The 13,129-nt window shown below is 35.7% G+C and overlaps 1 protein-coding gene across 3 annotated transcripts in view; it reads right to left on the bottom strand.

Moving 5' to 3' along the window:
• Positions 1-12,825, bottom strand: part of tcp11l2 (t-complex 11, testis-specific-like 2) — a 36,760-nt gene extending 23,935 nt beyond the window's left edge. The window contains exons 1-2 of one of the 3 annotated variants that reach the window (XM_073066282.1): positions 12,637-12,825; positions 7,262-7,428 (exon numbers count right to left, since the gene is read on the bottom strand). In XM_073066282.1, coding sequence (XP_072922383.1) covers positions 7,262-7,421 — 160 coding nt within the window. In that variant the 5' untranslated portion in view covers positions 7,422-7,428; positions 12,637-12,825. Of the gene's footprint in view, positions 1-7,261; positions 7,429-12,362; positions 12,557-12,636 lie in introns of those variants that run through there. The other 2 variants (XM_073066280.1, XM_073066281.1) reach the window with 2 other exon arrangements.
• Positions 12,826-13,129: the final 304 nt, after the last annotated feature.

Raw genomic sequence — 13,129 nt, 5'->3', positions numbered from 1 at the left:
GTAGGCTGTGCACCCAGCCCTGGGGGGGGGGGGGGGGGGCGAGCAGTGGGGGGTGATAGAGCTATCAATGTGATAGAGCTAGAGATGTTTCTTCTAACTGTGGTCTGTCAAGAAGTCCAAGGTCCAATTACAGAGGGAGGTATTGTGATCCAACGAAGACAGTTTACCCACCAACTTCTGAGGGATGATTGTATTAAATGCCGAGCTGAAGTCAATAGACAGCATCCTGACATATGAGCCACCATTTCCCAGGTGGGACAGGACGCATTAGAAGGCACAGGATATGGCATCATCAGTGGACTGATATAAGCAATAAGTGAATTGAAAAGGGTCCAATGTAGCAGGAAGATGATATTTAATGTGACCCTTAAGCAGCTGCTCAAACACTTCATTATTGGTTCCTTTGGACAGTCATCATTAAGGCAGGTTACCTTTCTTGAAGACTATGGGGACAGTGGACTGTTCCAGAGAGATGTTGATGATTTTAAAAAAGATTTGATGCAAACAGTTTTTCAGAACGAGGTGACAGTATTTCAAACCTGATAATAAATGGGCAACAGAAAATAAATCCTAATTTTTCATTATCTTTCCTCCAATTATTATATTTTTTTCTGAACACTTCAGTTCTGCTACTTTCAGCATTATGCTTTAATGGCTCAGGACTGTAAATTCCTGACAAAACTGCTGAAGTTCAAAGAAACAAAAGTGAATGAAAGTTTATCTATAATTATTGATGATTTTAAATTTCAATTCTATTTAAACTAAATCTGCTCACTGATTACATTTTCAAATTCACAGTCAGAAGCACAGCAATCCTTTTCATAACCAACTGGAAATTATGGTCAAAGCCCAGGTCCAGGTCCTCTCTGGAACCTCTAGTAACACACAGCACATTAGTCTTTCCAGTATAATAAGTAGCTAGGTAATGGCATCCTCAGAACAATAGACACATTAGGTCAAATTGAAGCAATTTTACAACATCTACAGTAGATGTTCATAACTACTTTGGAGTAGTTAACTATGTGGATAGGCCTTCCACCTTAAGATACAAGGGGGAATCAAATCAGTTGAGATAAATTATAAAGGAAATTATCAATTAACTTTAGTGTTAAGATAACATTCCTTCAATGTAAACACTGTTCAGATATAAACAAACAGATGGGGCGTCACGTGATGATGTAGGATCGAGACATTGGGAATCCAGCTCCCTCGTAAAAAGTAATGAAATAGGGTTTAAATGAAGAAGAGTTAACAAATATCTACTAGAAACTATAAGTAACTCAGGATTATCTTTTGATAAGGCTCCTAAACCGAAACAGAAGAAAGCTACTACTTCGAAGACTGCGTAAATCGGCGGGGAAAAAGGCCTAACCATCTCGGCGAAGCCTCGGACTCAAGTTGGATCTCCTCCCGGTGAAGTGCATGGCACTTCTGATGATGCGGGACAGGAAGTTGCAGCAATGTCGGCAGTCTCTAAGAAGAAACGGCAAGAACAACACATGCGCGAAGAAACAAGTATGCATGAACAGATATTAACAAAACTACAAATCCCAACTACGGCTGGAAGTGAATCGGAAGTGGAATCAGACTCTTTGGGAAATTCAGAGGAAGAAAAAGAGGAAAAGAAGGAGGAGATTAAAGGAGACATAAAAGATATCCTGATATATATTATGAATGAATTAAAAACTACAAGAAGGATGCAGAATACACTCGATAATGTGGTGGAAAAACAAAAGAAGATGGATAATAAAGTTAAAGAGATGGAAGTAAAAGTGGAAGAAAACACTGAAAGAATAGATAGATAGAAGACAATAACCTTGCCTGGACAATAGAAAGAAAACTGATGTTGGAAAAAATAGATGCGCTTGAAAACTCAAGTAGACGAAATAATATGAAAATTGTTGGTCTTATGGAAGGTACAGAGGGAGAAAATCCAATAAAATTCTTTCAAGAATGGATTCCGAAAATTTTGGAAATGAAAGAAGGAAATCAAGTAATTGAAATTGAAAGAGCACACAGAGCTTTAAGACCAAGACCTCAACAAGATCAAAATCCAAGATCAATTTTGATAAAATGCTTAAGGTACCAAGATAAAGAAATGATCTTGAAGGCAGCTACTCAAGGTGCTAAAAAGAGAAATGGCCCATTGATAATAGAAGGGAAAAGAGTTTTTTTTTAAATCCAGACATAAGTTACGATCTTCTGAAGAGGCGGAAAGAATTTAATCCAGTGAAAAAATCTTTATGGGAAAAGGGCTATAAATTTTTATTGAGCTACCCAGCAAAATTGATCATTTTCCTGGATAACGAAGAAAGAAGATTTTTCGTTGACTACCGGAAAGCGGAGAAATTTGTACAAGAATTACCTGATGTCCACGAAGAGGAGTAAAGAATTATAGAAATGAAATGGACTAATGATGAAGACTGAAACAAGGTTGGACTTGATGGACATTTATAAAAAAAATAGTTGAGTATTAATTGGGAGTAGGGACATTAATTATTTTCTTTTTTTTCTTCATTAATATATTTTCTTCTTTTTTGTGGGGGAGCTGGAGGAGCTCCTGATCGATGGCTGCGAGTTTCACGTGTACAATCATGGTGATTGCCATGACCCGTAAAATGGGGGGGGGGGGTAATGTTGTGTTCTTTTTATTAGCAACATTAGTGGGGGGTGGTACTTTGTTTTTTTTTTCTTATATATTAGTTATCTTTCTTCTATTTTTCTTCTTTTTTGCCTGGATGGTTGGGGAGAAACTCATAGCAACATGGAGAATTTTAAAGAGTTCCCAAGGTATTATGTATGATTAATTTACTTAATTTTTTAAGTTTTAATGTTAATGGAATTAATGGACCTGTGAAAAGAAAAAGAGTTTTAACATATATTAAGAAAATGAAAGGAGATATAGCTTTTTTACAAGAAACACATTTAACAGAAACAGAACATAAGAAATTAAAGAGGGATTGGGTTGGAAATGTCTTTGCAGCTTCATTTAGTTGAAAATCGAGAGGAGTTGCAATTTTGGTTAATAAATCTTTACCAATTAAAATACAAAATGTAATAATTGATTCTATGGGGAGATATGTGATTATACATTGTCAAATTTTTTCAGAATTATGGACTTTTATTAACATTTATGCACCAAATGAAAATGATGCAAAATTCATACAAGAAGTTTTTTTGAACGGCTGATGCACAATAAAATATTAATAGGTGGAGATTTTAATTTTTGTTTAGATCCATTTTTGGATAGGTCAACTAAAGTTGCTACAAAATCAAAAGTAATAAAACTAACTTTATCATTAATGAAAGATTTAAACCTGATTGATATATGGAGAAAAATTAATCCAAGAAAAAGAGATTATTCATTTTATTCAAATAGACATAAAACTTACTCAAGGATTGATTTTTTATTATCAAAAAATATTCAAGATAGAGTGAAAAGTGTGGAATATAAAGCAAGAATACTGTCAGATCATTCCCCCTTGATAATGATGGATAAGGAGGAATCGATTTATAGATGGAGATATAATTCAATTTTATTAAAACGTCAAGATTTTTGTGATTTTATGAAAAAACAGATTCAATTTTTTTTGGATACAAATTTACATTCAGTTGAGGATAAAATTGTATTATGGGAAGTGATGAAAGCATATTTAAGGGGTCAGATTATAAATTATACATCTAAAATTAAGGAATACATGGCAGAAATAGATCAATTGGAAAAAGATATCAAAGTTAGAAAAAGAATCTCAAAGATATATGACAGAAGAAAAACGAAGACAACTTGTTAATAAAAAAACTACAATATAATACACTCCAGACATATCGTACAGAAAAAGTAATTATGAGAACTAAACAGAAATATTATGAATTAGGTGAAAGATCACATAAAATTCTTGCTTGGCAGTTGAAAACAGAACAGGCTTCTAAAACAATAAATGCAATTAGAACAAGTGTAAATAAGGTTACTTATAAACCTTTAGAAATTAATGAAACTTTAAAAAAATTTTATACTGAACTATATCAATCAGAATCACAAAATAAGATTGCTGAGATAGATAAATTTTTAATCACAAATAACCCTTCCAAAATTAAATTTGGAAGAACAGAAAGGATTAGATATACCCTTTACATTAAAAGAGGTTGAAGAAGCTTTAGGATCACTTCAGAGTAATAAATCCCCAGGAGAAGATGGTTTTCCTCCTGAATTTTATAAAAAATTTAAAGATTTATTAATTCCTCCTTTTATGGAATTAATATTTCAAGTGGAAAGAATACATAAACTCCCACAATCTTTTTCAACAGCGATCATAACTGTATTGCCAAAAAAAGATAGAGATCCCTTAAAACCAACATCATATAGGCCTATTTCTTTGTTGAATACAGATTATAAAATAATAGCAAAAATTTTATCTAATAGAATATCTAAATATTTACCAAAATTAATATATATGGATCAAACAGGTTTTATTAAAAACAGACAATCAATGGATAATATAACCCGGTTACTTAGTATAATTCATTTGGCACAAAAAAAGAGGAAGTGAGTGTGGCAGTTGCTTTGGATGCAGAAAAAGCATTTGATAGATTGGAATGGGATTTTTTTATTTAAGGTATTGGAAAAATATGAGTTAGGAAAATCTTTTATACAATGGATTAAAACCTTAAATACTAATCCTCAAGCTAAAGTAGTTACAAATGGTCAGATTTCAACACCATTTTGCTTAACAAGGTCAACTAGACAAGGCTGCCCATTATCACCTGCTTTATTTGTATTGGCAATAGAACCATTAGCTGAATTAATTAGAACAGATTCCGACGGGGGCTTTAGAATTAATCAAGAAGAATACAAGATTAATTTATTTGCTGATGATGTTTTGATTTATTTAACAAACCCATTGCCATCTTTGCAAAGATTATCTTTTAGATTGGAAGAATATGGGAAAGTATCAGGGTATAAAGTAAATTGGGATAAAAGTGAAATTTTACCCCTTACCAAAGGAAATTATAATCAATGTCGATTAGTAACTCAATTTCAATGGTCAATAAATGGGATAAAATATTTAGGTATTAGAGTTGATAATGATGTAAAAAATTTATATAAACAAAATTATTTGCCATTATTAAAAAAAATAAAAGAGTATCTTGATAAATGGATGATGCCACCAATAACATTAATAGGTAGAGTTAATGCTGTAAAAATGAATATATTTCCTAGATTGCAATATTTATTCCAAACTTTACCAATACAATTACCTCAGAAGTTTTTTCAAGAACTGAATAAATATGTAAGGAAATTTCTTTGGAAAGGAAAGATGTCAAGAATATCATTGGAAAAATTGACATGTAAATTTGATTTAGGAGGGTTACAACTTCCAAATTTTAAGAATTATTATAAAGCAAATCAACTTAGATTTATTGTGTCTTTTTTTGATGAAGAAAAACCGGCATGGATTAGAATAGAATTAGATAGGAGAAAATATACCAGAAGATTTTATATATAAATGGGAATCCAAATGGATACGGGAAAAAAAAAGAATCTCCTATATTAAGACACTTGATTGATTTATGGAATAAGGTAAATAAGGACGATGAGATAAAGAAATCTTTATTAGCAAAAAGAACTTTAATTCAAAATAGGCTTATTCCTTTTATAATGGATAATAAACTTTTACATAATTGGTTCCAAAAGGGGATTAAATATATAGGTGATTGTTTTGAAGGAGGTATATTGATGTCGTTTGATCAATTAAAAAATAAATATAAAATATCAAATAACACTCTTTTCTGTTATTTTCAATTAAAGGCTTATTTACGAGAAAAGCTGGGACAAACAATGTTGATGCCAAAACCTAGTGAAATAGAAATATTAATTCAAAAAGGAAAAATTAAAAAATTTACATCTTGTATGTATAATTTGATTCAAAAACAGACAATTAAATCAGGAATTCATAAATCAAGACAAAAATGGGAATCTGATTTGAATGTTAAAATTGATGGAAAAAACTGGTCAAGATTATGTTCTGATAGTATGAGAAATACAATAAATGTTCGACTTAGATTAATACAATATAATTTTTTACATCAATTATATATAACACCACAGAAAATAAATAGATTAAATTCAAATATGTCTGACCAATGTTTTCGATGTAATCAAGAAATTGGTACTTTTTTTACATTCTACTTTGTCTTGTTTTAAAATTCAACCATTTTGGATAAATCTAAGACTTTTATTGGAACAAATTATTGGAGTACAACTCCCACATAGTCCAGTATTATTTTTATTAGGAGACGTTGAAGGGACAATACTGAAACTTAAATTGAATAAGTATCAGAAATTTTTTTTATAAAAATTGCATTGGTAGTAGCCAAAAGAGTTATCGCAGTTACTTGGAAATCTGATTTATATTTAACTATGGATCATTGGAATAATGAAATACATAGTTGTATTCCACTTGAAAAAATTACATACAATCTAAGAAATGAATATGATATATTTTTGAAAATTTGGCTCCCATACTTACAAAAGAAAGGATTAAATACATACACCTTTGAAGATAAAATTATAAAATAATTGGGGAAAGTAAAAATAAATAAATATTAAAATTATTTTGAACTCCATGGAACATGTGGGGATCCTCCGATATCCAGGCAATCTTTCTCTTCTTTTTTTTTCTTTCTTTAGATAAGGGTTAAGGGGGGGGGGGGGAGGAGGGCCAATATTATTTTTCTCACTATTTTATCATCACATTTATTCTTTGTAATTTTCTAAAATTTAATAAATAAATAAAAATAATTTTAAAAAGATAAACAGACATTGTTTCGTGGCCTATACTCCTTTAGAGCAGTGGTGACAGTGGCAGAAGAGTACAAATCCTCTAAACAATCCAACATTACTTCACTATTCTTTTAATATTTTTAATGTGAAATAACTCAAATTTCCTGTTTCTGGACGCATCATAATCCCAACCCTCTAGACTAATTGTGTTGGATCCAAATAGCAGAGTCCTGTCAAACAGTGGGAATGCAAGAACATACGTTATAGATCTGTTACGTAACTTATTACACACACGATATTATTCTCTTACATTTGACGTAACTATTCAGTTACGGACATAACTGAAATGTGATGCACAGCAAATCTAATTTTAAAAATAGTATTATGAAGAATGTTCACCAGAACTATTATTAACTATGGATTATTCAACATTCATTATGGATTACAACTGATTTTTTTTGGAAAAAAATATAGACCTACAGGCTGGCGAGCTCGGTTTACTGGAAGAATCACTACTGAAGCTTTGTCGAGCATATTCGTAGTCACTGGAAGAAGTGACACTATCCGACCGATCACAAGATTCAGCATCACTGTTCAATGATTCATCATTTGAGGAGTGTTTCTCATTACTGAAAGGCATCTTTTCCCTGTAAAATAAAAATGAACTAACATGAAAATCCATTTTCTCCAAACAAGTTCTTGGAACCATCTTCAACACAATTAATTGGGATTTTGTTTTTTTTTAAAAATAAAGGTCTGTTATTCAAAGATGCATTTGGAATAACAAAAACAGTGTGGAAGAGACAGATGCCTAGAGGTAATTGTACATTGCTCAGCCAAAATGAGAGATTATAAACCCAAACACATCAAATTCTGAACTGAGTAAACAGAGCTAGAACACAAGACAGGAATTATGTCATGCGCAGGAAAAACACTGAATGCCAAGTCAAAGAAGAGCAAGAATGCCAAACAATATTCTTTTGACAATCAAACTAATTTTCCATAGTGCTCATCTGGAAAAGTAAAAGGGAAAAATATTCAGAATCTCCTACTGCAGCATTCTCACTGTTACACAGTCACAGCGTGAACTGCTAATTGGTGAAATGAATTCAAAGTGGAATTTGGCAATTACAGATTATTACATAGGAACCCAGTTTGAAGCTGCCTCAAAATATTAGATTTTTGTGTAATGTTAACAGCTCATGTGCTTGCTGATGAATAGGGGTCTGATAAAGAAATAAAAAGCTTTATTGCTGACTGCAGCCTGCTTTTAATTATCTTTCCATTCATATTACCAATTTGCAATTGTCTATAAAACTAAAATGGAAACGCTTTGAAATCAAAGTACTTTCATGGTACGTCCAATCAAACAATATGGAATACAACTACTCTACGGAAGAAGATGACGCCAGCAAACAATGCTACCAAGGGTGACATCTCCGGACGGCTCACAAAACGACTTCTTTCACATCTTTTTCTTTCAAATGTGGTACTGCTACTGCTGGAACCTGTAATCTACTGTTCAGTGCCCGTGATCTACACTTTGGTGGTGTGTCTTCGGGCCGATGGAGCAATCTGCTGCTTTGCTGTCTCCAAAGGGTTCTGTGAGGCTTTGGGCAAAAGATGCGGCCTGGAGGCCAAGAAGCCTCGGGAAGGGGCACAAGCCCATGATCGACTCCATTTCTCACCGATCTTGCCAACTGAAGCACCAAGGAAAATTCAAATCAGCAAGTCGAGTGCTGAAGGTGAACGAGTATTCAGCACTGTCTACCTGCTTTTTCCTCACTGCTACCTGAGGAAGATGTCTCTGTGAGATGGCCTCTTTCTCCCTCTCCCTTGCTGTCCCCAAAGGAAGGTCCCTGTGTTCAAATGGTCTCTCTCTCTCTCTCCCTCTCCCTCTTATCCCCACCCCAACGCTGTCAGAGGATGGTGCTGGAGCAAGTTTTAATCAGCGCAGTTTGTAGACTGGACTCTGTAGTTCACTTTATGCTGTGTTTCTGGTTGCTCCCTTTTGTTGTTATTTTGGGCAATTTTAAATTGGGGCATCCTGCATATAAAGAACACTGAGCTGAACGGAGCCTGGACTTCTTCAATTTTGTGTTTTATATTCTGTGTTTTTTGTTGCCGTTTGTTCATTTTGATGTTTTTCTTTGAACGGGTTCCATGGTGTTTCTTTGTTTCGCAGCTGTCTGTGGAGAAGACAAATCTCAGGATTGTGTACTGCACACATACATGGATAATAAATGTACTTTGAATCTCATCTATTTACCTGACTTTAGTCAATTGAAAACTAGTTAGTAAACAAAAGAAATGGAAATAATCGGGGTGGGGGCAATTTTTGAATTTACTACATTAACTTTCAACCTAATCAGGGTTATGAAAACTTAACTACAGATGCTGGAAATCTGAAATGCAGTGTTTGAAACATGAAACAAATCAGGCAGCATCGGTGGAAAGATAAAAGGAGTTAAAGTTTCAGGACAATGAGCCACTCTTCCTCCCCTTTCCTGGGTCTGACAATGATACTCGCTCAGTTTTTCAATTTTCTGTGAGCCTGGCAGCTGGCCACATCCTGTCGCATTGTACAACTCTAGGCTTCTCTCTTTGCATTTCATTTTCTCTCTATTAAGCCAAGCAATCCTCTACTACATATTGACATTACAAAAGAGGAGGCATTGGCAGTGTTGAAGTGCATAAAGGTTAAATTCAAAAGCCAAAGTAAATTTATTATCAAAGTACATACGTATATGTCACTGTTTACAATACTGAGATTCATTTTCTTGTTATCAAAGTAAAAACAAAGAAACAGGAAAAATACAAGAAAAATAATAATAATGTTAAAGAAGCAATAAATATCAGGAACATGAGATGAAGTGTCCTTGAAAGTGACTCCACAGTTTGTGGGAACAGTTCATTGTAGGGGTAAGTGAGTTATCATCTCGGATGGTTGAGGAGTACTAACAGTTCCTGAAGCTGATGGTGTGGGTCCTGAGGTTCCTGTACCTCCTTCTGATGGCAGCAGTGAGAAGAGAGCATGGTCTTGATGGTGGGGTCTCTGATGACAGATGCTACTTTCTAGCAACAGTGCCTCGTGTAGATGTGCTCAGTGATGGGGAGGGGGATTTATCAGCAATGAACTGGGTCACATCCACTACTTTTTATAGGCTTTTACGAGCAAGGACATTGGTGTTTCCATACCAGGCCATTCTGCAACCAGTCTATATCTATACCACTGCACTTCTATAGAAGTCTGTTGGAGTTTTAGATGATGTGCCGAATATTTGCAAACTTCAAAGAAAGTAGAGGTGCTGCTATGTTTTCTTCATAACGGCACTTACGTGCTGGACGCTGGACAGATCCTCTGAAATAGAAAATGACCCTCTCCACCTCTGATCCCCCCATGAGGCCTGGCTCACAAATCTCCGGTCTCCAACTGAAGTCAATAATCATCTCCTTGGTCCTGCTGACATTGAGGGAGAGTTTGCCCTGGCACCACTCAGCCAGATTTTCAGTCTCCCTCCTATATGCTGATTCATCACCACTTTGATTCAGCCAATGACAGTGGTGTCGTCAGCAAACATAAATACGGCATTGGAGCCATAAAGGTAGACGAATCCCTGGGGGACAGACAAGGTGCATCTCAAGACATTGTGAGAAGCAAGGGAAGAAACTGCTGGCATTCAAACAGGGATTTTTGTATCTTCATTGGCCACGGTTGATTGGTTTATGACGAAGATCTCACCATCCTTAAAAGCTTTGTCAAATCAAATTCTTGTTTAAGGCAGCACAGTTCCTGTATTTTAACTTCACTAATAAAAATTCCCAAATTTCATCTACCATGGCATTTTCACCATGCGTCAGACATAAACATTGTCACTGAACAGTGACCCTGAAAATATCAAAACAAATTAGAAGGTATTCTCAATTAAACCATGATGATATCACAATTGTGTTCATACATGAATAGGGTTACTGGAAAGTAATTAGTATCTAAGGTACCATCTGCACTTCTCACTGAATCAGTAAAGTAACCAGCATATTCAAAATCCTCACCCAGCCCTTGCATTCTCCTTTCTGTCCTCACCCATCGGGCAGAAGAACATAAAGGCCTGAAAATACACCATCAAGCTCAAGGACTGCTTCTACCAATCTGCTTTAAGACCATTAAATAGTTCCCAAGCTGGACTGCTAACCTCTGTCTATCTCATTGTGAGCCTGCATTTACTGTTTATTTGCTCTACACTTTTTTTGCAGCTGTTACACATTATCCACACTGTTATTGTTTCACCTGGTTCTAACTCCATGCACTGTGGAAGGATCTCATCTGTAGGAACAGTATGCAAGGAAAGGTTTTCACTGAAACTTGGTACATTTGACAAAAATAAGCCAATTCCAATCCCAAGTAAAGACCCTGCAAATTTCTCTCCACCAGACCACATGGGGGTGAGACTAATTGTACAAACTGGAGTTGCTGGGACAAAAGTAGAGACGTAAGGAAACCAGACAATGAATTTTACCGCTTATCGGTCAAAGGTCAGTGGCTGCCCTATCTTTTGACAGATAATTGCAGACAAACAACCACATGCAGGACTTGAGTAAACCCACTTAAAAGATAAACAGTTTACAATATTAAGATGGTAGTGTGGTGATTCTCAGTATGGCCTAGTAAACTTCACCACTAATGTAACAAAGAGTTATTCAGTCTTTGGAGAAAATAATTGTTCCACCTTTTAATTTTATTGATAATAAATAAGCCTTTGAACAAGGTTTGCAACTCTGAAACTCTTTGCTGACAGTTGATGCAACAGCAAAGGTTCAAAAGAGCAGAAAGTGAATTAGGCCTGAGAATTAAACATTTGCATGCACTTCCTCTCATCAACACAGGAATTAGTGAACAAATTATGCTTTGCAGCTTATGACAACTAAACGTGACCTCGCACGTTTCCCGTGAACGTGCTGCAGCTCCAGCGCTGGTACGGAGTGTAATTGCAAGACTACAGAAAAAGAATATGACAACTAGAATTTATAATATAAAAATATAAATAACATAGGACTGAAATCGTTAAATGTTACTGAAATTGGAAATAACTCCTAACCAAAACAATTGTAAATAGTCCTAATAAAACAAAAGCACTTCGCCCTAAATTGCAGATTCTATGTTTCAGACAAAAGAACTTTTACTCGGTCAACAATGACCTTTATGATTAATACTTAAAATACAAATTCAGACAGCTGCAACTCCACCAGGACGTCTGCCCCAACAGACAAGGGTGTTTCATATAGAAGGCAAAACCGGAATTCTAGCGACAATTCCTGGGACGGAGGTGTAAATAGCATCAGTGTAAAAGTTAGCGAGTAATTAGAAAGCTATTCTTGCACTCGGTGCACGATCGCCATAGATGGGTCGCTCAAGAGAGTTGAAGTTCAGTTTCAAACCTCCTCTCACGTCGCCCAGCAACCACGTGATCAGAGCGATCACAACATGATCTGCCAACCCTTCACATAGATTAAAAAAAACTCCACAACTATGTAAGCAGCCCAGGAAGGACAAGTCAACCGTTGAACTTTTTAGTCTACCTACTGTAAATAGGAGAAGAGGCATTTGAATAACTCCTTCCTTCCAAACAGATATAGCTCAAGAAGCCAGATCCGAGCCCGAATGGCTTTTTAAAAAAAAAATTAACATCAATCCAAAAAGTTGCACTTCTTATGCACCAATACACTTCGAGAACAGTGAGTCTGGACGTCGCTGATGATTAATGCGTTTGTTGGACTTGAACAGCAATGGGACGATAGTGAAACGGGTTTGTTTACAATCCCGGGCTCAAGTTCGCTGAGCTCCAGCTGTCACTCACAGTTAAAGGGCTCCCAGCAGCAGGGTGGTACACGGTCCCGAACACAGACTTGCTCAGCTCCAGCCGTCACCCACGGTTAAAGGGCTCCAGCAGCAGGGTGGTACACGGACTTGTCACCCACAGTTAAAGGGCTCCACCAGCAGCTGGAGGGGTAGCAGCCGCACCACTACTTATGAATTACCCGAGAGCCGGCGTGTCCATTACAACAACAGGGGTGATGCAGTCACTGAGTTGTCTGATTCTGAGTGTTCAGTATCACCACCAAGCTAGAGAACTCGTTGGTCGCTTATATTTAATTGAATTGCGTGCTGCCTCGTAAGCCGATGTACCGATCCCATGGATTCCGTCCTCTGTTCCTATGGAATAGTTGTTTTCCCTGAGTCTCCCCCCCTTTCTCGGGATATCGGGATTATGGACTCTGCCTATTTGTTTACGGATATGACGTGCTTTTAAAACGCTACATTGTTACTAATATAAAGGTGTCACATGACGA

This window comes from Hemitrygon akajei, chromosome 14 (assembly GCF_048418815.1).
Source record: "Hemitrygon akajei chromosome 14, sHemAka1.3, whole genome shotgun sequence".
Classification (NCBI taxonomy): Eukaryota; Metazoa; Chordata; class Chondrichthyes; order Myliobatiformes; family Dasyatidae; genus Hemitrygon; species Hemitrygon akajei.
Note: the sequence above shows the minus strand (reverse complement) of the source record. Positions and strands in the feature narration are given on the sequence as shown.